This window comes from Macrotis lagotis, chromosome 1 (genome assembly GCF_037893015.1).
Source record: "Macrotis lagotis isolate mMagLag1 chromosome 1, bilby.v1.9.chrom.fasta, whole genome shotgun sequence".
Classification (NCBI taxonomy): Eukaryota; Metazoa; Chordata; class Mammalia; order Peramelemorphia; family Peramelidae; genus Macrotis; species Macrotis lagotis.
The window spans coordinates 787,941,615-787,967,505 of NC_133658.1; the positions used below are offsets into that span (position 1 = coordinate 787,941,615).

At 40.9% G+C, this 25,891-nt stretch overlaps 3 protein-coding genes across 13 annotated transcripts in view; 1 reads left to right on the forward strand and 2 right to left on the reverse strand.

Moving 5' to 3' along the window:
• ALG9 (ALG9 alpha-1,2-mannosyltransferase) overlaps positions 1 to 2,181 on the reverse strand; it is a 128,780-nt gene extending 126,599 nt beyond the window's left edge. For 7 of the 9 annotated variants that reach the window (XR_012474371.1, XR_012474369.1, XR_012474370.1 and 4 more), the window contains exon 1: positions 2,044 to 2,180. Coding sequence is in view for 5 of the 9 variants with exons in the window: in XM_074216657.1 (XP_074072758.1) it covers positions 2,044 to 2,162 (119 nt within the window). In the remaining 4 variants the exon portion in view is untranslated. Of the gene's footprint in view, positions 1 to 2,043 lie in introns of all 9 variants that reach the window. The other 2 variants (XM_074216661.1, XM_074216660.1) reach the window with 2 other exon arrangements.
• Positions 2,182 to 3,433: 1,252 nt separating this feature from the next.
• Positions 3,434 to 11,628, reverse strand: FDXACB1 (ferredoxin-fold anticodon binding domain containing 1). Its single transcript, XM_074216656.1, has 5 exons — positions 11,407 to 11,628; positions 11,030 to 11,183; positions 8,909 to 9,112; positions 8,601 to 8,759; positions 3,434 to 7,990 (listed from the first exon to the last, which is right to left on the reverse strand). The coding sequence occupies exons 1-5, from the start codon at positions 11,576 to 11,578 to the stop codon at positions 6,805 to 6,807; spliced, it is 1,875 nt and encodes a 624-aa protein (XP_074072757.1). The 5' UTR covers positions 11,579 to 11,628; the 3' UTR covers positions 3,434 to 6,804.
• Positions 11,391 to 16,912, forward strand: CFAP68 (cilia and flagella associated protein 68). Of its 3 annotated transcripts, none has more exons than XM_074216663.1 (4): positions 11,391 to 11,764; positions 14,218 to 14,448; positions 14,925 to 14,988; positions 16,605 to 16,912. In XM_074216663.1, exons 1-4 carry the CDS (start codon positions 11,735 to 11,737, stop codon positions 16,772 to 16,774), a joined length of 495 nt encoding a protein of 164 aa, XP_074072764.1. In that variant the 5' UTR covers positions 11,391 to 11,734; the 3' UTR covers positions 16,775 to 16,912. The 3 variants fall into 3 exon arrangements, with proteins under 3 accessions (XP_074072764.1, XP_074072766.1, XP_074072763.1); XM_074216665.1 differs by lacking the exon at positions 11,391 to 11,764 and adding an exon at positions 12,004 to 13,674 and having other exon boundaries at positions 14,925 to 15,002; positions 16,605 to 16,741; XM_074216662.1 differs by lacking the exon at positions 11,391 to 11,764 and adding an exon at positions 12,012 to 13,674.
• Positions 16,913 to 25,891: the final 8,979 nt, after the last annotated feature.

Sequence of the window (25,891 nt, forward strand, 5' to 3'; positions counted from 1 at the left end):
AAAAAGAGACAAAATAAAACAAAACAAAAACTTCAAAACCTTTTTTGCTCTTTTGAAGTAGAACATGTAAAATCAAAATTAGGACCTCAATTCTTTTACTTCCTAGTTTCAGTATTTAATTTAGAGACAAACCAACAGCTGCAATTCCAATGAATTAAGATTTGGAAAAGAAAATTGTTTCTTGGAAATCTGAGTTCAAAAAAATTCAGCATGCTAGTATAGCAGCAAGATCTGGCTTAGTATTAATAACACATCTTTAAATTGTTCTTTAAGGTTTACAAGTGATCTTACTCCCACCCCTGTGAAAAAAAATCAAGAAGCAGGGCTGGGATTCCAAATCTAGCCTCTTAATTCCAAATCCAGCATTATCTTCCACATAGCAAATGATATCAGCAGTTCATGTGGAAAAAAGATGTTTCAACTGATTGCAAGTTTATTCAGTTAATAGTGTGACACAGCATCCAATAAAACTAATTAAATACTAGACTACAATAGCCTCAAAGGTCCCTTACAGTTTTAAATATGTTCCTATGTAGAAAAGATTGTTCATAAATCAGGAATATATTTTATTTAGTTCCTCTGCTAAGAGGGACATTGATGAACTAGAGAAGGATGATAGGTTGGTCAAGGAATCAAAAATCACAGTATATGAGGAACTGGGGGCTTTTGACCTGAAGCATGTAATAGTTAAAATGAGACAAGAAGACTAACTCTTTTTGTTTGTTTGTTTGTTTTGCAAGGCAAACAGGGTTAAGTGGCTTGCCCAAGGCCGAAAAGCTAGGTAATTATTAAGTGTCTGAGGCCCGATTTGAATTCGGGTCCTCCTGACTCCGGGGCTAGGTGCCCCTTCATGAAGACTATCTTCAAAAATCTGAAGGGCTGTCTTATAAAAGAAAGATTACATTTATTTTGTGTCCAGTAGACACAATTAGGAACAATAGTTGGAAGTCATAGGATGGGAAATGGTTCGGTAAGAGAAAGCACTTTCAAAATTAGGATGGATTCCTTTTTTTAAGGTGACCTCATGGGTAGAAGTGTTCAAGCAAAGATTGAGTGATCACAAGTGACCCGGTTCATGAAACCAAACGTTGAAATAGTGTTCAGAAATCATCGTTTTGGAGTTGAACTACCTACTACCTGTCACCTGAGGTAATGAGGAGTTCTAAAAAATGCCAAATAAAGGGCTTTTCGTCGGATGTTGGGGGTCATAGGGAATACCTGGAGCTCAGTGAGCAAGCCCTCGGGGGGGGGGGGGGGGGGGGGTTGCGGGGAGGTTAGAGCAGAGTGAGTAGCCCAGGTGGGAGGTGAGGGAGGTCTGGGCCAAGGCTGGGGCTGCCCGGGGGCAGAGAAGGCACCCCCAGGGATGTGGCAGGGAAGACAAGGGGCGGCCTGCGGGGGAAGTCACCGTCGGAGAGAGCGGGGCGGGAGGGCACTGCTGCCCTGGCAGGTCTGGAGGGCTGACAAAAGCCTGGGCCGCCCGCGGCTCGGGGGTGCCGGCGGGGCCCTGCCCTCCCCGGGCCGCCCCGGGGACCCCCACGGCGGGCAGAAGCCGCGCTCCCGAGCCCCCGGCCCCCGTTTCCATGGTGCCGCGCGGCTTCAAGCCCGGCTGGGGCTCCGGGGCCGCGGGGGAGCTGCGGCTGCGCGGGCGCCTGTCACCGCCGGGGCCGGGCCCCGCTGGGCCTCGGGGTCCCGCACTGCCCGCCTTCGCCAGAGCCCCGGCCTCGGCGGCCCCTCCAGGCCCCGGCCCCGGCCCCAGCGGCCCCTCCAGGCCCCGGCCCCGGCCCCAGCGGCCCCTCCCGGCCTCGGCCCCGGCCCAGCCTCCAGGCCCCGGCCCCGGCCCCGGCCCCGGCCCCGGCCCCGGCCCCGGCCCCGGCCCCGGCCCCGGCCCCGGCCCCGGCCCCGGCCCCAGCGGCCCCTCCCGGCCTCGGCCCCGGCCCAGCCTCCAGGCCCCGGCCCCGGCCCCGGCCCCGGCCCCGGCCCCGGCCCCGGCCCCAGCGGCCCCTCCCGGCCCTGGCCCCGGCCCCGGCCCCGCCCCCGCCGTACTCAGCCCGCGGGTCCGGGGCCGGCGTCGCCTCGCGGCCGGGGGGCTCCTCCCGCAGCCTGGCCGGGTCTCCGCCGCCGCCGCCCGCCTTGAGCCGCTGCCGGGCCCCGCGAGCCGCCATGGCGAGGGCGGGCGAGGCGAGGGGCCGCGCCGAGGCACACGGCGCGCCTGACGCCATGGCGCGTGGGGAACGGTGGCCGCCGAGGGACCCGCGCGCCGGGGCCGCCCCCAGTGCCTTCTCCCGCCTCTGTATCTCCCCCCCCCAGCACGGGCCCCGCCCCCGGACCCCTCCGGGCAGCTTCGAGTCACTCGGGACAAGCCGGGCCCGGGCCCTGGCCCCGGGGGCTGGGCGACCCCGCCGGGCCGGAATGCCTGTTTGAAGTTCCCTCGCCTTAGGAGCAGGTCCGCCTGACTCCGGGGCCTGGGCTCTATCCACCGCACCACCCAGCCGCCCTTCAATGCATTTTTTTTGTTGTTTTTGCAAGGCAGATGGAGTTAAGTGGCTGGCCCAAGGCCACACAGCTAGGTAATTATTAAGTGTCTGAGGTCGCATTTGAACCCAGGTCCTCCTGACTCCAGGGCCGGTGCTCTATCCACTGCGCCACCTAGCCGCCCCTTCAATGTAGTTTTAAAAATCAATTTTGCAGTGAGTTCTAAGAATAATAGGAGCCCGAGGAAAGGAAGCTGTCAAAATTGACATCTAAAGAAGCTGGACAGCAGTCAGGAGGCCTTTCTAAGAAATGTCTGCATCTCCACCTCCGACACTCACTTATTCATTGTCAAGTCCTGCTGACTTTGTCTAGCCCGTGCCGGAGGAGTCGTACCCTGTGCGAAATTTAGAGCCCCCAAAAGCCCACCCACTTCTTTGGTAGAGGATCAGAAGGAAGCCCAGAAGGAAATAGTTTTTTCCCACTGGTCTTTTTTGAAGATGCTCATTAAGATCAATGCCACGTCTCAGGAAATGTTTCTTGCTTTCACTTGTAGTAAACCAAAACCAATCCTCTTATTTGTGTCTCCAAAGAGAAGCTGTGAGCCTTCCTTTTGTTCACCTGCAACTTCATTTTGCCTCCTGACTTCCTTGACAGAATCTGTTCTAATACTGTTCAGAGTCTTACCCCAAAATTTACCTATTCAGTGTATATTTTATGTATGCTTATATGTGTACATGCTGCCTCCCCAAAAGAATCTATATTCTACTGTATTGACAGAACATTCCTTTTTTTGTCTTGCATCCCTGTGCCTTACACAGACCCTGGTGCAGAAAAGGCATTTAATACCCCATTGATGGAATGAATAATTAATGGGTGAAAAGGTATGAAGTACTTACCCCATGTGCTAAGCATTAAGGATACAAACAAAAAACTAACAATCTCTACTATAAAGGAACTCACATTTTAATACTGAAGACAACATATATTGAAGGCTTCATACTTATACATATATACATATACTTTTACAAGACAGGAGTGTTACTAGTTTTAGAAATTAAAAAAATCAATAAAACATTTTAAAATGAACAGAACAAAAAAGAACAGAACACAAAGCAATTTTATCTTCTTAAACGCTCCAAATTATTACTTATTAGAGAAGTGCAAATAAAACAATTCTGAGGTACCACCTCAGATTGGCTAAAATGACAAAAAAGAAAATGATCAATTTTGGAGAGGATGTGGAAAAACTGGAACTCAAGCACTATCTGTAGAGTTGTGGAATGATTCAACCATTCTGGAGAGCAGTTTGGAAGCATGCCCAAAGGGGAATAAAACTGTGTATATCCTTTGATCCAGCAATATCACTACTAGGTCTATAACCCAAAGTGATCATTAAACAAGGGGGAAAAGACCCACATATACAAAAATATAACAACTTTTTTTTTTGTAGTGGCAAAGAATTGGAAATTGAGGGAATGCCCATCATTTGGGGAATGGCTGAATAAATGATGGTAAAATGAAGTAAGAAATCATGAAAGGCAGGACTTTAGAAAAACCTGGAAAGATTTGTATGAACTAATGCTGAATGAAATGAGTTGACTCAGAAAAACACTGTTCACAGCAACATTTGAGATGATCAGCTGTGATGGATACAATTCCTCTCAACAGTTCAGAGAGTGACAGTCTTGAGAGACCTATTATGGAAAATGTCATTCATATCCAGAGGGGGGGAAAACCTATGAAGTTTGAAGGTAGAACAAAATATACTATGTCCACTTTTTAAAATTTTTCTATTATTTCTTCCTTTCTTATAGTATTTCTCCCCTTAGTTCTAATTCATCTTTCACAACATAATATGGAAATACGTGAAACTCAATTGTACATGTACAATTTAGATTGTTCATTGCCATGGGGAGTGGGGAAGGAAAGGAAGGAGGTAGAAAAATATGGAACTCAAAAGCTTGCAAAAGGATGAATGTTGCAAACTATGCATGCAATTGAAAAAAATAAAAGCTTTGTTAAAAAAATGAAAGGTATAACACAAACAAAAATAAAAGAGCTAACATTCTATGAAAACACATATACCTATACATATCCACATACAATCCAACCCATATATATATATATATATAGAGAGAGAGAGAGAGAGAGAGACAGAGACAGAGAGAGAGAGAGAGAGTAAATAGTTTTCTGCAGTGAAGAGGCAAAAAAAAAAAAAAAAAGGAATATAATTAGGGTTATCAACAAAGTCTGCCAGTAGAGGGTGGCACCTAAGTTATTCTTTGAAGAAAGCTAGGAATTCTATGAGGTAAAGATGAAGATGTTGAACACTGCAGGAATGAGGGAAAAACATAAGAGATGAGAAAGAAAAGGTTTTGGATAGGTGACAGTAGTCAGTCATTTTAACTAGAAAGATAAATTGATTAGATGATGAAAGTCAAACAAAAGAGTATCGTTTATCCTGAATGTAATAAGGAACTACTGGAGTTTCTTGAGCAATGAGTGACAATCAAACCTATGCTTTAGATTGGACAGGAATAGACTAGAGAACAAGACTAGTAAAGAAGCTGACTGCACTTCTAGGTAAAAGATGTAATAATCTTGGATATTATCAACTTTTCTCATCTATTCTGTGTCTCATAGAGAAGTTCACAGATGCTAGTGATTTTGTAGAATAGACATGTCAACTGACTACCTTTCTTTATATCCCTAACCCTTAGCCCAATGTCTGATATAATCCATGCATTTAATAAATAATTGACTTGACTTGTGGAAGAGAAAGACTGAAGAATTAGAATGACTTAGAATGACTCAAAAGCCAATAACTTGGAAAAGTTGTAAAACTGGATGGATGGAAAGAAGATATGGATTTTGGTCATAATCAGCAAATTGGGTAATATGTCCAAAAAATGTGACAAAATATGACATGAGAATGAATATTGTTAGATAAATTGTGGGAAGACAAACAAACTAACTAGTTCACTGTTGGTGAACAGAACCATTTTGGAAAGCAATTTGGAATCACACAAATAAAGTAACTTCACTGATAAGAAAATTCCAATATATAATAAAGTATTTATAACAGCACTTTTTGTGGTAGCAAAGTAGATGCCCCAACAAATGAGAAACGGCCAAGCAAATACATAATTGTACAGTAGGGAAAAACAAATATGAATACTGAAAAATATAGAAAAACACAATTTGATGCAGCATGAAGCAGAGCCAAAGAAAAAAATTACTTGACCACAACAATATAAATTGAAAGGACAATCATAAGACAATCAAAAGTGATTGCTGCAAAATTAAAAAGAATAAGTATGGCTCCAAAGAAGATAAATAAGACATTTTCATCTTACTCCTTTTATTACAAGTATAGTTCATTGCATATATTTTCAAACTTTTTTAATGTCTTAATTTTGTTGAATTTTTCTTCCTTTTTCCTTTATAAAAAAAACTGTTACATGGATGACTCTGAGAGAGGTATATGGTAGGATACTGGGGAAAATTCTGTGATATAACAAATTATCAATGATGATATATTTTTAAAATATGATATAACAAATTATCAATGAAGATATACTTTTAAAATAGAGCTAACCTATTCTTTGAGAAAAATAAAACATGATGGTAGTGGGGGGGGAATAGGGATTTTTTGGAAGAAGGGCGAAGTTTTTGGGGGGAGAAATGAGTTCTAATTTAGAAATGCTGAATTTGAGGTGCCTATGGAACATGGAGATGAACATTTTCAGCAGGTAGTTGGTAGAGCAGGTTCAGGAAAAGATGATATATATAAATTTTTGAGTCACTGACAAAGAGATTATAAATGAACTACAAGGGTTAATGGAATCATTAAGAAAGAATGTTTAAAGAGAAGAAAAAGAAGCTCCCAAATAGGGCTGGGGAGTATACAAACAGAATAGGACATGATTTTGCTACAAAAGAGATTGAAAAGAAACTGAAGAACAGTAGAACCAGGAGAAAGCAACATCAGAGAAACAGAGACAGAGTTTAGGAGAGGGAGTGGTCAGCAGTACAAAAAGACTGCAATTTCAATCACATGGTAGAGACAGAAACCAGAATGTGGTTCAGCAAACTAAGCGCTGTCAGAAACAGGTTTTTTTTGTTTTTTTTGTTTTTGCAAGGCAATGGGGTTAAGTGGCTTGCCCAAGGCCACACAGCTAGTTCATTATTAAGTGTCTGAGACCGGATTTGAACTCAGGTCCTCCTGACTGTAGGGCCGGTGCTTTATTCACTGTGCCACCTAGCCGCCCCCAGAAACAGTTTTTGACAAAGAAAGAAGACACATGAAGAAAATGACATCATTCCCCAAAGCTACCTCACTGTCACACATAAACACCGCTGGATCTCATTCCTAAAACGGTTTTGAATCATTATCGCCTGCTGGTGACTTAGAGCTCTGTCGCAAGTCTGGTAGGTCAGTCTATAGCAAAGGCTGACTCGTCCAGTTTGAGGGTGCTGGAAGCGATTACGAAGCTGGATGGATGTGATCATCTCCTGGGACACAGCTCGAGCCACAGTGTGAAATTCTACTTCATCAAATCCTCTCTCCTCATCTATCCAAAAGCTAACATCATGAACATAAGATGGAGGATAAAGGGAAAAAGTCTTAAAGGGTTCTATTTTTCCAGAGACAAAATGATCTAGAAAACGTTGGTCGAAGGTCCATAAAATTCTCCAGTCAGAGATCCCCCATATCAACATGACTAAAAGGTCCAGATTCACAGATACAAATACAAAATCCAAATCTTTGTATAGCTGGCTTGGAGCAGATGTTACGACAGACCCAATAACAAGACCCACAATTTCATCTGGTCCAAAACTGTGAGGCTTCACACAAATCATATAATCTTTTTTATTTTTCTGAGGCTTAAATGTCAGAGAGCTGCTCAGTTCAGGGCCATCTGGCAATCTCTGTGAAAGAAGGCTATGCAGAGAGCATTTCAGGTGTTCCAAGAACAACTGTAGACAGCAATCACTTGTTTTTTTATTAAAGCCATAAATAAATAAAGTCTCATGAAATGCTGGCAGCATGAAAGGTGAAATAAGGCATTTCCTAAAAACAGGACCACTGAGGATGTGCAGGGACCCTGGGAGGAAGTCTGGCTCTTGGATAACAGTCTGGGCATAGAGCAGGAGGGGAGGTCTGAGGTAGAACTTTGTTGGGCTTTGAACTCTCTTCTGGGTCTCTTGTTCCCCAATCCAATCAGGGTCTTTTTGAAGATGCAATCTTGAAAATGACAGCAGAAACTCCTCCATATCATATGTGGCTTCACCAGTCAACAGCTCAGAATGTGACATTTTCTCTTCTTGGGGAATGATCCAAAAGGGAGTTGAGGGAGAGTCAGCACTCCGGGCAATATGACCATCACAGCCTTTCTCAGGAAGCAAAAGAGAGGGGCATTTCAGTCTCTGAAGGGAAAAAGTTTTACCCAGTTCAGCAATCAGCTTTTCATTGATGGTCCTGACAGGATGACTTGAATTTGTTTCAAGAAAACCCCTATTTAATATAAAAGAGAAATCATTCTTCTAACTAAAAAAAATACTACCTTGAGGTAAAATTAAAATTACAAATAACAAATAAGCAAGAGAAGTTAACTATAAGATTAAGAAATAAAAGAAATTTTCTATTTTGAAACAGCATGATGCGATGACTAGAGAACCAGACTAAAAGTCAGGAAGACCTGGGCCCAAAACCTATCTTTGACACATAATGGCTGTGTGATTTTGAATAAATCAATGAACCTTTCAGCACCTTAGACAATTCTCTAAGGCAGTATGTTGCAGCGAATTTGCCAACCAGCACAGAAGAGGGGGATTCCTTATCTGGCAATTCGTGTATCAGTGAAATCACAGGTGTAGTTTCTATCCCTATCTTCTATTAAAAACAAAAATGCACTCATTCGGATCCCCAATTACTACTTTATCTGGGATAAAGTCAAAAAAATGAAGCAATTGTAATTACTGAGAATCTAGGGAATAACATATTGACAGTTTTATAGAGATCATTATTATCATTAATCATTTAGCACTTGTAGGATACAGAGCTTCTGTCAAGTTAATTAGTGTACTTCTGAGATGGAGGATATTTCCTGAAAATAAGAGATTACCTGTTTATCTTCCCTACCAGTGCTTCTGGCACAGAAAAGGAAAGCCAATGGTCATCCAGTCTAACTCTGCAGATCACGGGCTGGGTTTCTTCAAAAGGTAAGCTCCGGGTGAAGACATGATTCAAAGCACCTTCCACATGGAAGGACTTGTTCTGACTCCTGGCAAAACACAAGATCCTAAGTATATATTGAATATAATAGCAAATGGGAATAAGCTTTCCTAAGAAACTAAAATGAGAAAATGCTATGGCTCAGTTTTTAACTCAGAGCTGAGAGAATAAAGCTTGAGTGTCACTATTATGCATTACCTGTATCCAGTGCACTTGTACCCTGGCACAGCATCAGCATTGAAAGGATGAACATTACTCAAGATGAATCCTCCTCCAGCTGCCATAGCCACTATTTGCCAGCTATTGTGCCATTCTCTCCTGGGACAATCAGCAGGAGTTCCACCTTGTCCCCGGCACAATGCCACATGGACTTCCCCTCTTTCTGCAAGGACATCAGCACAGCTACAGGAAAAAAAAGAGCCCATTCCTCAATAGCAATTAGAAATAATCATGAGTGCCACCAACATATCCAGATTTTAAGACTGCTTTTTAAGGACTAAACTTTTAAGAAATCTGGCTACAAGTAAATGAAAATGAAAATAAAATCACAATCTGTTTAGAAGTACCCACGAATTATTTTTCAAACAGAAGTATTATATTTGTACTGGAAGGACCAATGTATGCAAGACTGCTGTAAAGTGTGAACAGAGTTTTTGTTTTCCTAATCATTTAAACCAAGTATTCTTTTTCCTTCTCTAACAGTTGACCTATACAAAGTATCACTTAAAATGCTATACTATACTATTAATCTCTAGAGCAGGATTACAGAAGTTGAATCTCTTAAATATGTCATTGTTCTGGAATTCCTCTCTACCTGAATATTCTCCCCTTAGACTACACATACCAAATTCAATGTTTCCTTTAAGGAAATATCTAACACTAATTATTACTTGGAGCAAATCACTTAATTCATCTGAGGCTGGGTCCTTAACTGTAAAATGAAAGGGTTGGAACTAAATGATCTCTAAGGTCTCCTTCCAACTCTAAATATATATTCCAATGCTCAACTTAATTTTGACCTCTAAGGTACTGTTTTACTGAACAGTCTTTCTCATGCTCTTCTCTTTCCAGGCTGGTTTCCCATAAGTAATTTACCACAAATTTTTTTACTACAAATTTTATCACTTGCTCTACACCATAAAGTGTGACCATGGAAAAGAAATATACATATACATAAAATACACATATAGACATACATACATATAGACATACACAGAAAACACAACAGAAATAGCATTGCACAAGTCAAATTGGGTGGACAGGTAGCATTATGTGGTTATATATACATATAATATATATTATATATACATATACATACACACATATAGTGTCTAAGTATAATAAATCTCAACTACATTCTTGGACTTTTTTTTTAAGTTTGTTTAAGTTTGTAGCCGTCCCTTTTCCTTCATTCTTGAAAAAGGGGAGGTGATGCCATGACAAGCCCATGAATTGGATTTGAGTGAGGGGAGGCTGTCCTAAGTCACCAGCCTCCCCTTCTCCTCCAGAGACATCTAGGCCCAGTGGCCAGATATGAGCCTGGACAACTGGAGATGGCCCTGGATGGGAGGCAATCAGGGTTAAGTGACTTGTCCAAGGTCACACAGTTTATGTCAAGCATCTGAGTCCGGACTCGAACTCCGGCTCTTCTCCTCGCTCCAAGGCCAGTGCTCTGTCAACCGCACCATCCAGCTGCCCTGAATTTTAAGCTTCACAAGGGCAGGACTAGTCCCCCAGCATCCTGATCATTGTCCTCCTGGGTTTGTCATTAACTTAGTAGGGAGACACCCACCAACCTTGATTTCTCACCTAGTGGCAAAGGTGACTGAGGCATAAAATCTGAGTACTGTCAAAAGTCCAAGAATGGGGGCAGCTAGGGGGCACAGCGGATAGAGCACCGGCCCTGGAGTCAGGTGCACCTGAGTTCAAATTCTACCTCGGGCATTTAATGATTATCTAGCTGTGTGGCCTTGGGCAAGTCACTTCACCCCATTGCCTGGCAAAAACTAAAAAAAAAAGAATGAAGGGGGAACAAAAGAAGGAAGGACACGCATCAGCACTAAAGTCCAGGAAGAGATAACAAGTCCTCAGATGGCATTGTGTCAAGGTCTCTTCAAAGATCACCAAAAAGGTAACCGCCCCTTTCCCGGGTGGGTGAGGTCACCTTCCACCCTGCATTAAGTGTGTATGTACTACACGCGCACATGCGCAGACTGTGTCCACACGCGCTCCCACGCGTTCTGCGGCCCGCCCCCGCCGCTCTCCGCCCCGCCCCGCCCCGCGCTCTGCCCCGCCCCCCGCCCCCGCGCCCCGCCTCACCTCCGGAAGAACTTGGCCAGGAGCTCCCTGTTCTTGGCCACTCCGGCCTTGCGCCCGCGGTGCGGGAAGTTGAAGCAGATGCGATCAAACTGGCAGCCGGCGCCAAAGGCCGCGCCCAGCTGGGTGCAGTCCAGCCCGAAGCGCACCTCCGCGCCTGGGGCGGGGGAAGAGGGCGAGGGTCACGCGAGGGTCACGCGGGGGTCACGCAGGGGGTCACGCCTCAGTCCCATTTGACGGGGGGAAAAGGACAAGCCTGGGTGAGGATCAGGGAGGGGGAAGGGAGCCCGGAAGAGCAGAGAGAGACCCCGGGCAACGGAGGCGGGACTTCACCCAGGGTTGTGAGGGCGGGGCATGGGGGAAGGGCGGGGCTTCGCTACCTCGCTCGCGCAGGCGCCGTAGGTTCTCCTGGACTCCCGGGTCCCCCGCCAGGGCCGTGAGTTCCTGGGGACAGGTGGCGACGAGGCTAGTATCGGGCCCCTGGGCCTCGCTCAAAGCGGCGGCGAAGGAGAAATTTCCCTCCCCAACCAGGAGGAGGCGGCGAGCGACCATGATACCTCAGCTCGCTTCCGTCCGCCCGTCCCAGAGCAATCACGTCATCCGTCACCTCCCCTTCCTCCCCGGTCGCCCAATGGTGACGCGCCACAGCGCCGGATCGCCTTGACAACCGGTAGTTAGTCAGCTGAACACGTGGCGGTGGTGATTAAGATGACTGCAAATTGGAGGAGCCCCCCGAAGGTAAAAAAAAAAGCCTTCTTCCCCCGACCGACCCAGCACAGGCTGGTTGCTCCTCACCCCTTTGACGTCACAATCTGCCCTGCGGGAGCCTGGCTGGGGTCCCGTCCTAGACCCGCGTCCCCGTCGGCCACCCCTCCCCTGGGGCCCCTCTTAAATTCATGTTCGGAAAAGACCCCTCGTTCTGGGGACCCCGGGAAGCCGAGTGCCTTGCGGGCCCAAGGCCTCCAGGTAGGCAGCGGCAGGGCGGGCCCTCCGAGTTCCAGATCCAGCGCCCTTGCCGCTACGGACCGGAACGGCCCCTCAGCCTGGGCCTTCGGCACAAGGCCGGCCCGGCTCTGCCATCTCCCGCTTGCCCGCAGGATGCGCCCAGCCTCAGCCCCGCAGGGCATCCCGGGCCTGGGCCTCAGGCATGCGGGATGGAATCCAGCCAGCTGGGAGCACCTCCCTTTTGAGATTACATGGTCTAGGGGCGGCTGGGTGGCGCGGTGGATAGAGCACCCTGCAGTCCGGAGCACCTGAGTACAGATCCGGCCGCAGACACTTTATAATGACCCAGCTGTGGGGCCTTGGGCAAGCCGCTTCACCCCATTGCCTCGCAAAAACTAAAAAAGAAAAAAAAAATTACATGGTCTAACCTCGTAAATCCTTAGTATTTACTACGTTGTGTACTGCTTTTTCCCCAGAGGATGTAAGCTCCTTGAGAGCAGAGACTTTTTAGAAAGATTTTATTTATTTTGAGTTTTACAATTTTCCCCCTAATCCTGCTTCCCCCCACCACCACGGAAGGCAGTCTATTAGTCTTTACATTGTTTCCATGGTATACATTGATCTCAGTTGAATATGAGAAAAATCATATCCTTAAGGAAGAAAAATAAAGTATAAGATGTAGCAAAATTACATAAAAAGATAAAGGTAATAGTCTTTGGTCTTTGTTCAAACTCCACAGTTGTTTCTCTGGATACAGATGGTATTCTCCATTGCAGAGAGCCCCAAATTGTCCCTGATTGTTGCACTGATGGAATGAGTGAGTCCATCAAGATGGATCATCATCCCCATGTTGCCGCTAGCGTGCACAATGTTTTTTTCTGGTTCTGCTCATCTCATTCAGCATCAGTTCATGCAAATCCCTCCAGGCTTCCCTGAATTCCCATCCCTCCTGGTTTCTAATAGTGTTCCATCACAAACATAGAACCATAGTTTGTTAAGCCATTCCCCAATTGAAGGACATTCACTTAACTTCCAATTCTTTGCCACCACAAACAGGGCTGCTATGAATATTTTTGTATAAGTGATGTTTTTACCCCTTTTCATGATATCTCCAGGGTATCCCAGTAGTGGTATTGCTGGATCAAAGGGTATACACATTTTTGTTCCCTTTGAGTGAGAGAGCAGAGACTTTTAAAAAAAATTTGTCTATAGCTTCAGCTCTTTGGACAGTACTTTTCACATATATAGCAGGCACATAATAAAGACCCATTTGGTTGAATGGGATTAGATGACCCTCTAAATCATTTGATCGTCTGATCTACCAGAGGTCTGTTCACCACTCAACCACCACAGGACTAAGGGTAGGAAGTTAGAGTTTGAACTTTTGGTTCACTGCTCATTATAGTTGTCCTGGTACCTGGTGATATCAGAACAGCAAACTTCACAAAGAGGGATCAATGATCTGCTTGTACTAGTAGCTCTGGCTAAGGTATTGGCCTCTTCATCATGGGCACAGATAATCCTTCAGGATAGGTAGGATGAAGACCCTCATTTGCCTTGAGTTGAAATCCCAAAATCTAGATTGGTAACCTGCCAATCCCAGGAGAAACATGGAAAACAAAACTCAAGTCTTCATTTGGCCTAATGAAAACATTCCAAAGGAGTTATTACAATGTAGCTTGACTAACTGTCCCTTAAATGAGGTATTTTTTTTTTTATGAACCTGGGGTCTGAACTGGGGGTGATCAGATATAAAGAGAACATGATAGCTGTCATCAAGTATCAAAAGGGTTGTTAAATGAAAGAGGAAATATATTTATTCTTCTTGGCTTGGAGTTAGGAGAGAGGAAGAGAACTAGGGATAATGAGTAGAGGTTGTAAAGATATAAAAATATAGGCTTGATATAATTTTTTTAAGCAAAGGCTGTATGAGTTAACTCTATTTTGAATTTCCGAGCACCTAAGATTAATTAGAACCCTCTCCAAAACAATCATCTCATCTAATTGGTATCCACTTTTTACTGGGTGTGAGGACCAGTAGAGCTACTGGGATATGTTATGTCAGGAGTGAAAATGTAACTGCCTAAAAATAAACTGCAGCAAACCTTGGCATAAGCCTGGACCTTGGGTGGATTTACTATCTTTCCAAGAAATGTGTTATATTTTGGTGTATAGAACAGATGGAGAAGAAATGGAATTCTGTTACCTGGTTTATGCAATAATTTCCTTTTCCTGCCTTTCCTCAGAATTTATCCTTTTCTTGCTTTTTCACAAATCCACAATATGGCTGTCTAATGCATGCAGATGGCCATGGTGAAGTATGGACAGATTGGAATGCTATGTCCAAGTTTTTCCAATATGGTTGGAGATGTACGACCAATGAAAACAATTACTCCAACCGTACCTTAATAGGCAATTGGAACCAGGAAAGGTATGACCTTGAGAAGCTTGTACAACCACAACCTCTGCCTTCCCAGGTAATCCTCCTTCCTTTTCTTTCCTTTTCTTTCTTTCTTTCTATCTATCTATCTTTCTTTCTTTCTTTCTTCCTTTCTTTCTTCCTTCCTTCCTTCCTTCCTTCCTTCCTTCCTTCCTTTCTTATATATGACCCTTTTATAATCCTACCACTCCCCAATCAAATTGAATGTTACCTTTCCATTTGATAAAGGATAGAAGATGCCATACAATTCTTCATCCAGCTAAGTAGGACTTTAAGCCTATCTACTCATTGTCTCAATACTATTCACTCCTATGGTATGAATAGTAGTCTCCCTTACTGAGTTACTGCAAAAACCTTCTAGAATGAGGGTAGATCCCCCCCCCATAACAATACTGAATACATAGACTTTGTAAGCCAAGGCAAGCTCTGTAACTTTCAAATGCTATAGAGGTTTCAATTCTTTCAAACTTTGCTGTATAATTTTTACTGCAATTCCTCTGTTTTCCTCTCTAGTTTGGCCACTATTTTGAAACAACTTTTGCTGCCAGCTACAATAAGAAGTTACCTCAACCCCAAAGTAGGTGCTTTAAGGTAGAGAACAGGGTTGGGATGGGGTAGTAAATACTGTTCCTAGTTATTAAGTTATTAAGCCTATTTCAAATGAGTATTTAATGTTTTCCCTCCATAATCCATATTTCATGACTTACCTGCATCATTCTCATTTCTCTTCCCAGTTTTTCCCCTAGCTCCCCTACTTGTTTTTCAAAGTCTTTTTTTGAGTTCTTCTTTTGCCTGAGCCCATTTCCTATTTCTCTTGGAGACTTTGGATACAGAAGCTTCAACTTTGTCATCTTCTGAGTGTGTATTTTGATCTTCCATTTGAACCAAAGTAATTTTCTAAAGTCAGATTCGTCTTTTTCTGTTGTTTTCTCATTTCCTCAGCCTATGACTGATTTACCACACTTCCAAGGCTCTGGGGGGGGGGGGGGTTGGGGAAGGGCCAGAGGTTCACAGGGACCTTAATTCCTCTAAGGTCTTATGGGAGGCTCTGACTGCTCTCTTGGCCTATGCTCTGGTATGTGGATGACCACAGGCCCTTCCCTCTTCCCTAGAGCTGTGAGGAGGGTCCTTGCTCCTCTATGGTAGTATGGGGGGCCCAGACTGTGACCTGGATCTCAGTGGATCGCAGAGTCTTGCCCCAGAGACAGCAGAAAAACCTCTTAAGCAAAAAAAAACCTTATCATCTGTGGGCTGGGCACTCTTAAAGTGCTGGGTGGCTTTCCTGATTCCTGCTATAGGGTCTCACTGCAGGACTGCTCTGACACCTGCTCTAAGGCCAGCACTCTGAGCTCATTCTGGTGCCCCAGAGTTCTCTCACCACACCTTTGAGCTAGCCCAGGTGATACCTGGCCAAGAGGTCTGGAACACCACCCCCTCTGCCATGACCCAGGGGCCCAGGTGCCTCGCTGGCTGTTCCTTGAAGACTGGAGCAAGGTTGCTCCAGCCCAGCTGCGCTGCAGTGCAGCTGCTCTGCAGCTCCTTCTAATCCCCTGTCCTGGTGAAACAGACCTTTCCTATGGATCTTCTAAATAGTCTTGAACTGGGAAATGATATCACTCTGTCTTTCTCTGGGTTCTGCCCCCCTCTAAATTTTGGCTAGAGTCATATTGACAGCTTTTGAAGGTTTTGGGAAAATGAGTTTCTGGGAATTTCTGCCCTCACACCATCTTGGCTCTGCCAAAATCCTTCTTTCTATAGCTCCCCAGGATTCTTCCAGCCTATTATATAGGCTTTCCTCCCCTATTGAATTACTGTGGAAACCTTATTCTATCCCTGCAGTTTTTGTTTCTTTTTATTGGAAAAAAATAACTTTCCTCTATGTGAACAGACCTAATTGCAGCATAATATAATGGAAAATGTGCTGAATTTAGTGTTGAGAGAGATCTGAGCTTGAATCTCAATTTTGACAGTGTGACCATGAAGCAAATAACTTTACCCTCTCTAAGTTTGAATGTTCTCATCTATAAAATGGTAAGAATGCAATCTGCTTTTACCTAACTCAGTTATTGAGAATATCAAGCAAAAATAATGTATGTAAAATATTTAATAATGAAGTAAATATCATCTAGTATTCTTAATAAGACAATCCCTGTTAAGTGATATCAATTTTTCATTTTCTAACTTTCTCTGCAGGGTTTAAAAAAGAGCCACACTATTTCCCTGGACATCAACCTGAGCTGATTCCACCTCCATACAAAACTTGCACTACAGAAAAGACAGATTACATGGTGAATTATTCAGCACCTCAAACCAAGGAAGACCCTAAATGTGAATGGAATCCTAAAGATGGTCCTAGGGACTAGGGAAACAAAACAAATTTCTTTTTTTCTAGAGGAAAATATAACTAGGAATAGTACTCTATTCAACACAGAGAAGAATTTTGTTTTCTGTAACATAGTAACTTTTCTCTGAATAAAAAATAAAGTCCTTGGTAATTGAAAGCTCATTTCTTCTAGGTTTGTTTTCTTAACCTAAGAAGTCAATGTCATCTTTCAGTTATTGAAATGTAGGCACAATTCTAGTTTTGTTTGTCCTTTATTTTGAAGAGAATCAGTGATATTACAGGGTGCTGTCTTGACATATGTTAAGACAAAAGTCAGAATGACTGGTGATAGGCTAGGATGCAGTGGATGACCTCAGAGTCTTCCTTATATGACTAAGCTCTTAGAGATCCACAGAGCCTGCTTCAGGCACCTTCATGACTGTTGGAACAGATTGATCTCATCTTCCCATTCCACCAGAAGTCTTGAGGGTAGGTATCCTCCTTAACTCATCAGGAGGTCTGAGATCTGTCTGTTAGCCTCAACCTGGTTTAACCCACCTGCTGAGATGGCTTTATTAGGGTGCAGCAGTTGAGCATACTGGAACCGTGGGAGATATTTAGGTGACAGGTGAATACCAAAGGTGGAGGGGCAACCCTAAAAAGGGCTCAGTAAGTCCTCACACCAGAGATGCCAGTCCTCCTTGTACTGCCCATAGACCCTTATATTAGTGTAGAATTATGGACAGAAGATATATTTTATGACAAGTCATTGTTCACCTTTCTTTGAAAATCATATTCACAAATGATTTAAGCCCATTGATCTTCCTCAACACATTTTTTTAAAGATTTTATTTATTTTGAGTTTTACAATTTTTCCCCTAATCTTACTCCCCCCCCCCAGAAGGCAATTTGTCAGTCTTTACATTGTTTCCATGGTATACATTGATCCAAATTGAGTGTGATGAGAGAGAAATCATATCCTTAAGGAAGAAAAATAAAGTATAAGAGATAGCAAGATCAGACAATAAGATATCTTTTTTTCCCCCCTCTAAATTAAAGGGAATAGTCCTTGAACTTTGTTCAAACTCCACAATTCTTTCTCTGGATACAATGGTATTTTCCATTGCCAATAGCCCAAAATTGTCCCTGATTGTTGCAATGATGGAATGAACCAGTCCATCAAGGTTGCTCATTGCCCCCATGTTGCTATTAGGGTGTACAGTGTTTTTCTGGTTCTGCTCATCTCACTCAGCATCAGTTCATGCAAATCCCTCCAGGCTTCCCTGAATTCCCATCCCTCCTGGTTTCTAATAGAACAATAGTGTTCCATCACGTACATATACCACAGTTTGCTAAGCCATTCCCCAATTGAAGGACATTTACTTAATTTCTAATTCTTTGGCACCACAAATAGGGCTGCTATAAATATTTTTGTACAAGTGATGTTTTTACCCTTTTTCATGATCTCTTCAGGGTATAGACCCATTAGTGGTATTGCTGGATCAAAGGGTATGCATATTTTTGTTGCCCTTTGGGCATAACAACTTTTTTTTAAGAAGTAAGATGAGGGGTAGCTAGATGGCGCAGTGGATAGAGCACTGGCCCTGGAGTCAGGAGTACCTGAGTTCAAATCCTGCCTCAGACACTTAATAATTACCTAACTGTGTGGTCTTGGGCAAGCCACTTAACCCCGTTGCCTTGCAAAAACAAACAAACAAACAAACAAAAGATGAAAGACATATGATGTCTGGTATTGCCTCCCTGAGTATCCCCTATACAGCACCAAGGCAGTGGATGAAACTTTTAATGGTAATGGGATAAGGAATGTTGGTTGTCCTGTTAAGAGCAAAATATTCTCTCTCCCGTAGTGCTTTATATCAGCAGGACTTTTCTATAGGAGAAAAGTAACAAATCTGTAAATCTCCACCCTATTTTAACCAAATCTCTTCATTTCTTTTTTTTTTTTTTTGAGCTTTGTCTCTTGTCCTTGATACAAATTTCTTCCCATTTACATTTTTTCTCTCCTCAGGGCTTTGTGCCTTGAAGACTGAGAGGCATTATATTCTCTGGGCAGAAAATGGGATGAAGAAAAGTTATAAACTTGATATGTATCTAGGTTTGAGAATTGGAGTCAGTGATGGAATAAAGATGTTTGAATTATTTCTGTTTACAAATAAATATTTAGCACAAAACTATGAGGAACACATTTTGAAAAATATATTCTTTGATGATGCAGATGGGAGTTATAGATATAACCCATACCATGCCCCTCCTGGAAGCTCTCCCTCCACCCAAGGATTTAAAATCAGAGAGTCAAGGAGTATTTTATATGGTAATCTGATGAAATGAGAGAATTGTCTGTCTGTGTGTGTACTTGTCTTATTCTAATTCCACAAATGCCTTCCCTTATTAGCTATTAGAACAATTTTCCTGATCTCATCAGAACTTTAATCTGTTTAGTCAAAGGCTACTGTAAAACATTCAACACAAAGATTATAGAGGTTGAGACAGTTAAAATGTAAGCATGAAAATGTCTAATAACAATCCCTTTGATTTTGCTGTCCTTCATTCCTCTATACATGTTAATCTTCCCCTATTAGAATGTTCTTTGAGAGCAGGGATTGTCTAAGTAACCTAGTTTTGTATTCCCAACAAAACTGTGCTTGATCCATAGAATAAATGCTTAATATATGCTCTTTCAAACCTGGAAAGGCTTACACAAACTGATGAAAAATGAACAGAACAAGGAGAACATTATACACAATAACAGCAATATTTTATGAACTCCAACTGGATATGACTACTATTCTCAGCAACATAGTGATCCAAGACAATTCCAAAAGATTCATGATAATGGAAAAATGTTATCCACATCTGTGGAACTGATGAAGTTTGAATGCAGATTGAAGTATACCATTTTTTAACCTTTATAATTTTTTTTCATGTTTTTCCTTTGGGTCTGTGTCTTTCACAGCATGACTAATATGAATATAAGATTTGCATGATTTCACATGTATAACCTTTATCGAATTGCTTACTAGCTCAGGGAAGAGGGAGGTGAGAGGTTGTTATTACATGTAATTAGGAAGAAATAAAATATTTAAATTTAAAAAATAAAAGCTCTTTCACTTGTTAATTCATGTAAATTCTTTTTTTAATTTACAAGCATTTATCTTTTACTTCTCTGCTGAAGAAAAACAAAACTTGTAACATATGAAAAATCTTACAATACAAATCCCTAAACTGACTATGTTCAAAAATGTATATCTAATTCTTCATATTTAATCCATTGCTTCTTTGTAAGGAAAAGGATAGTATTCTTCATTATCAACCCTTTGGAATCATAGTCATTGCACTAATATTTATTTTATTGCATTCTTAAATCTTTCAAAGTTTCTTTTATTTTCTATTTTCAATGTTGTTAAAGTAGAAATTATTCTGGTTCTCTTCACTTCATTCTGGCTAAATTCATACAAGTCTTCCCAATTTTCTCTGAAACAATCTTCATTATTTCTTCTGGCACAATAATATCCTATAATATATCATAATCTGTTCTTCCATTCTCCCACCAAAAGACACCTCTTTAATGTCCAATTCTTTGTCACAACAAAAAGATATTATATAAATATTTTTGTATGTATGGGTCTTTTTAAACTTCAAAAAAATTTTCTTTGGGATATATCCATGTAACATTTAAAATTGAGTATATATGGAATTAGCAATGTTTCTAAAATAGTTTAGCTCCGCTTTTCTAAGGACCCTGCCAAAAGAACAAGTCCCAAAATTTGGTAATTTGTACTAAATATAGTCAATAAGTCTGAGCATTTGAACAAAGACTTATTCATAAAGATATAGTAAGCGCTAACACATGTTTGAAAGTATGAGTAAGATTCTAAGGTAAGGAATGGAATCAGGAATAAAGGCATGGGAGTGAAAATGCTTAAGATGTTGCATGGGACCCTAACAGCAACATGGGGGTGATGGTCAACCTTAATGGACTTGCTCATTCCATCAGGCACAGTCTTGGGGTATCTGTGATGGAAAATACCATCTATATCCAGAGAAAGAATTGTGGAGTTTGAACAAAAAACAAAGACTACTAACTTTAATTAAAAAAAGGTTATTATGTAATTTTGCTATCTCTTATACTTTATGTTTCTTCCTTAATGATATATGTTCTCTCTCATCACATTCAACTTAGATCAATGTATACCATTGAAACAATGTAAAGACTTACAGACTGCCTTCTGTGGGGGTGGGAGGAAAGAAGCAAGATTAGGGGAAAAATTGTAAAATTCAAAATAAATAAAATCTTTAAAAAGAAAAAGAAAAAAGCTTTGTATGGGAGATGGAGAATAGAGAATTAGAATTATGTAATGAAAAAAACTTCTGTTCTTGGAATCAGAAGATATATGTTAAATGGAGATCATAGTTGCAAAAACTATCTTAAAATAACTATTGAATGAGATAATATATGTAATGCACAAGCTTTAAATAAAATAGTAGAGACAGTATAGTATAATAAAGGCTGGCCATAGAGACAGAATTATATAAATTCAAGTACCTCCCCTAACTCAAACTACATTTGCTGACTGTGTGACTTTGAATAAAGTCACTTGACTGCCTTTTGTTCCAGATAAAGATAATAAATTGCAGATGAGTTACTGATCTGAATTGGTAGGAGTTTCCATTCTTTGAGGCCCCACACCAAAGAAATGTGGAAACTCCTTGAAAAATTATTTTTAAAAAAATTAAGCTTCATTTCCTGTTGTTACTTCATCACCTCCCACTCACTTTTCTACCCCACTACAATCTGTTTCTGAATCTACCACTCGAAACTGCTTTTTCTAAAGTTACCAATAGATTATTAATTGCTAAATGCAATAACCTTTGACAATTACTTGCTGGATATAGCTCCCTGAATATTCCATATCCATCTCAAACCCTGACCCTTCTAATGTATCTACTTCAGCTAACTAAATCAGTTCTTCCCTTCACTCAAGTTCCCAAATACCATCATCCTCAGTTTTTCATTGTCATTTCCCACATCCAATCAGATGCCAAATCTCTCCTTTCAGTCCTCTTCTCTTCACTTACCTGGCCACCAATATAGTCCAACCTTCATCACCTTTTTGCCTAGACTACAGAAGCACTTTCCTGATTCAAGTCAATCTTTTCGAATCTATAATTCATGCCACTGTCAAATTGATTTTCTTTTTAATGAAATTTTATTGATATCTTTAGGGTTTTTACCACCTGCACCTCCCCTGCACTTTATTATTCCCTGGTCGCTTCCTAGAAAGTCATCTCTCATAATAGAGGTTCTCAAACCTTTTAATCTTGGAATTTATACTTTAGTATTACTGAGAACTACAAAGAATTTTTATTTATGTAGGCTGTATCTATTACTACTTACCATATAAGAAATTAAAATTAATATTTTAAAATATATATTCATTTAAAATAATACGTCCATTATAAAGTAACATTTTATGAGAAATAACTCATTTTCAAAACAAAAATTAGTTGAAAGAATATATTGTTTTACATATTTTTGCAAAGCTCTGTAATATCTAGGCTAGAACCAGTTGCAAGATGTTCATGCCTAGGCCACAATACTTCCAAGGTACTTCCTCTCCACATCACATTACTCTCCTGGGAGAGATTTTTTTTTTTTTTAGTTTTTGCAAGGCAATGGGGTTAAGTGGCTTGCCCAAGGCCACACAACTAGGTAATTATTAAGTATCTGAGGCCGAATTTGAACTCAGGTACTCCTGACTCCAGGGCTAGTGCTCTATCCACTGCACCACCTAGCCATCCCCTTTTTTTTTAATAAAATGTTCCCCCTATTCTTGCTTCCCTCCCCCCACCCCCCACAGAAGGCATTCTGGTTAGTCTTTACATTGTTTCCATGGTATACATTGATCTAAGTTGAATGTGATGAGAGAGAAATCATATCCCTAAGGAAGAAAAATAAAGTATAAGAAATAGCAAAATTACATTATAAGATAACTGTTATTTTTTTTTTTAAATTAAAGGTAATAGTCTTTGGTCTTTGTTCAAATTCCACAATTCTTTCTTTGGATACAGATGATGTTCTCCATCGCAAATACCCCCAAATTGTGCCTGATTGTTGCACTGATGGAATGAGCAAGTCCATCAAGGTTGAACATCACCCCCATGTTGCTGTTAGGGTGAACAATGTTCTTCTGGTTCTGCTCATCTCACTTGGCATCAGTTCATGCAAATCTTTCCAGGCTTCCCTGAATTCCCATCCTTCCTGGTTTCTCAGAGAACAATAATGTTCTGGGAGAGGTTTCTAAGAGTTTCCACCCCAAGCATTCAATATTTGCACCAGACCTCTATTACATTAATAATTTTTTTTTAGGTTTTTGCAAGGCAAATGGGGTTAAGGCCACATAACTAGTTAATTATTAAGTATCTGAGACCGGATTTGAACCCAGGTACTCCTGACTCCAAGGCCGGTGCTTTATCTACTACGCCACCTAGCTGCCCCATTACATTAATAATTAAGGTAAACATGAAAACTTTTAAAAATTATTATAAATTTATTTCGAATGCAATTTTCTTTTCAGCCCCTAATTCTCTTTCCATTCTTCTCCCTACCTCTCATCTATTGAGAAAGCAAAAAAAAAACCTGTTATAAATATGTATAGTCAAGCAAAATAAATTCCTACATTAGCCATATTCAAAAAAGTGTGTGTGTGTGTGTGTGTGTGTGTGTGTGTGTGTGTGTGTGTGTGTGTGTATGTGTGTGTCTGATTCTAACATCTCTTTTTCTGAAGGAAGATAGGGTATTTAACCACAGTTCCTCTGGAACTATGTTTAGTTCCATTGCATTGACCAAAGATTCTATATTTTTCAAAGTTGTCTTTACAATATTATTATTGCACCAATTGTTCTTTTTCTGCTCATTTTATATAAATCTTCTCAGATTTTTCTAAAACCATCCCCTTTATTTTTTATAGAACAATAGCATTCTATCACATACATAAAACTTGTTTAGTTGTTCCCCAATTGATGGGCACCATCTTTGTTTCCAATTCTTTGCTACCACAAAATAATATTTTCTTCAAATATGTCTTTTTTTTCTTTCTTCAAACTCTTTGCAGGATTTAGATTATTGGATTATAAACCTAATAGTGATATTGCTAAATCAAAAAGTATTGATAACTTAGATTTCTTCCATTGAAAACTACCTATTCCTATTCTTTAATCATATATCAGTTGAGGAATGACTCATAAATTTGAATCAAATAAATCTGAAATCTTAATTCAGAAGAGTAAATGTGATTTCATAGGTATCAGTGAGAATTAGTAAAATGTGAGTCATAACCAAAATACAACTGGAATTGTATAACTCAACTATATAATGTATAATTTTTCATATATGTAAGGAAATCCATTAATTGAAAAGAGGAAACATGTTAGATCATTTGAGTGAAATGATCCTTGATGAGAGAAATAGAAGTTATATGGTGGTGATGATAATGTAACTCATTCACAAGGAGTTTATCACACTTTTTTTTTTAGGTTTTTTTGGCAAGGCAAATGGAGTTAAGTGGCTTGCCCAAGGCCACACAGCTAAGTAATTATTAAGTGTCTGAGACCGTATTTGAACCTAGGTACTCCTAACTCCAAGGCTGGTGCCTTATCCACTAAGACACCTAGCCGCCCCTTATCACACACTTGTACAAAGACATGATATAGTAGTGATAGAGACTTCAATTATATTGAAATCTTTTTCTACTGAAAGCAAAATTATCTGTCTTAAGGATATTTCCATTCTTAAAAAAAATAGAGGAAAATAAGTACCCAATACTATTACTCTACAACTTAATTTCTGTCAACAATAAGAAACTTCCTCATGTTCCTCGAGTAGAAATGATAAAAACTTTTGGTGAGAGTAGACACACAATTTTAGAGTTCTTGATTAGCTAAGGGATGGTAAACCAGACAATAATTGCACGAGTACCCTGTATTTGGGAATTATTTCAAAAAGTTTAGAGAACAGATTTAAATTATTTCTTGGCTTAAGATTCTAAGTGCCTATCAAAAATGAATGTTGAAAATCATCTTTGCATATAGTTAGAAAAATAAATTTATTAATAAGATTCTAAGTGGGAGCTGGTCTAGGGTTCCTCTCAAGGTTGAAATTCTAATATAAAAAGAAGCAATCCCAATGAGAAAGAAAAGGCAGAGCCATCCAAAAAAGACATATATAATTGCACAGGGACACATCAAGCAAATTAGATTTTTAAAAGCTGTACAGAAAATAGAAATAAGGTAAGTAACTTGGAATGAATCTGAAAAAAATGGTACAGTTCTATGATCATAGTATCAGAGGCACCAAATCTAAGAATGAACTGAGGTTAGGCATTAATGCCTAAAGCTCTTCCAAAAGAGGAATTTTAAGACATTGTTAGAGTCAAGAGGAAGCTCACAGAAGGGATAGGACTACTAGGTTGGATGGAACAATAACAATGGATAAGGGAAAAAAACAGAAAACTCTGTTTTTATAAGAATATAAATGAGAGTTCATGACAACCAACATCTGGTACAAAACTGAAGGTTGTGAGGTGGTAGTGGGGAGGAAATTGTTACTATGCAGCATAATAAAGGTAGGAATATCAATCCTGCTAGCTTTATCTAGCTTCAGTTACAAGCAAATCAGATCTTGGGAACAAGGTGCATCCCTAGCTCCATGTAACTTCCATGAAGTAAGACAGAGGTCTTAAAATGGGTTTTAGTTTCAAAGAGATTCAAAATCCAGGATTAAATGAAGATTAGAAGTAATTTTCCAACCTTAAACCAATTAATTGTCTGGGACCTTGGACTTCCCAAGTCAATACCAGACAAAAGCAGTCAAAAGAGTAGCCAAAACCCTCTCTGATTAAAGTAATTTTACACCTGAAAAAAAAAAAGAGTAGCCAAGACAATTAGGTTTTGTCACATCTCTTCCTGGATGTTGCAGCTCAGAGCTTTAATCTTGCACTAAAAGAGCACCAGCCAATCCCTCTGAAGGAGGCTCTTTATTGCTATTGAACCTCAGCTCATTGAAACAAGGGGCAGCAGGATGGTCCTGTGAAGCTAAAGTCCAGCAGATGGTATCAGAGAGCAATTTAGGAACCATAGA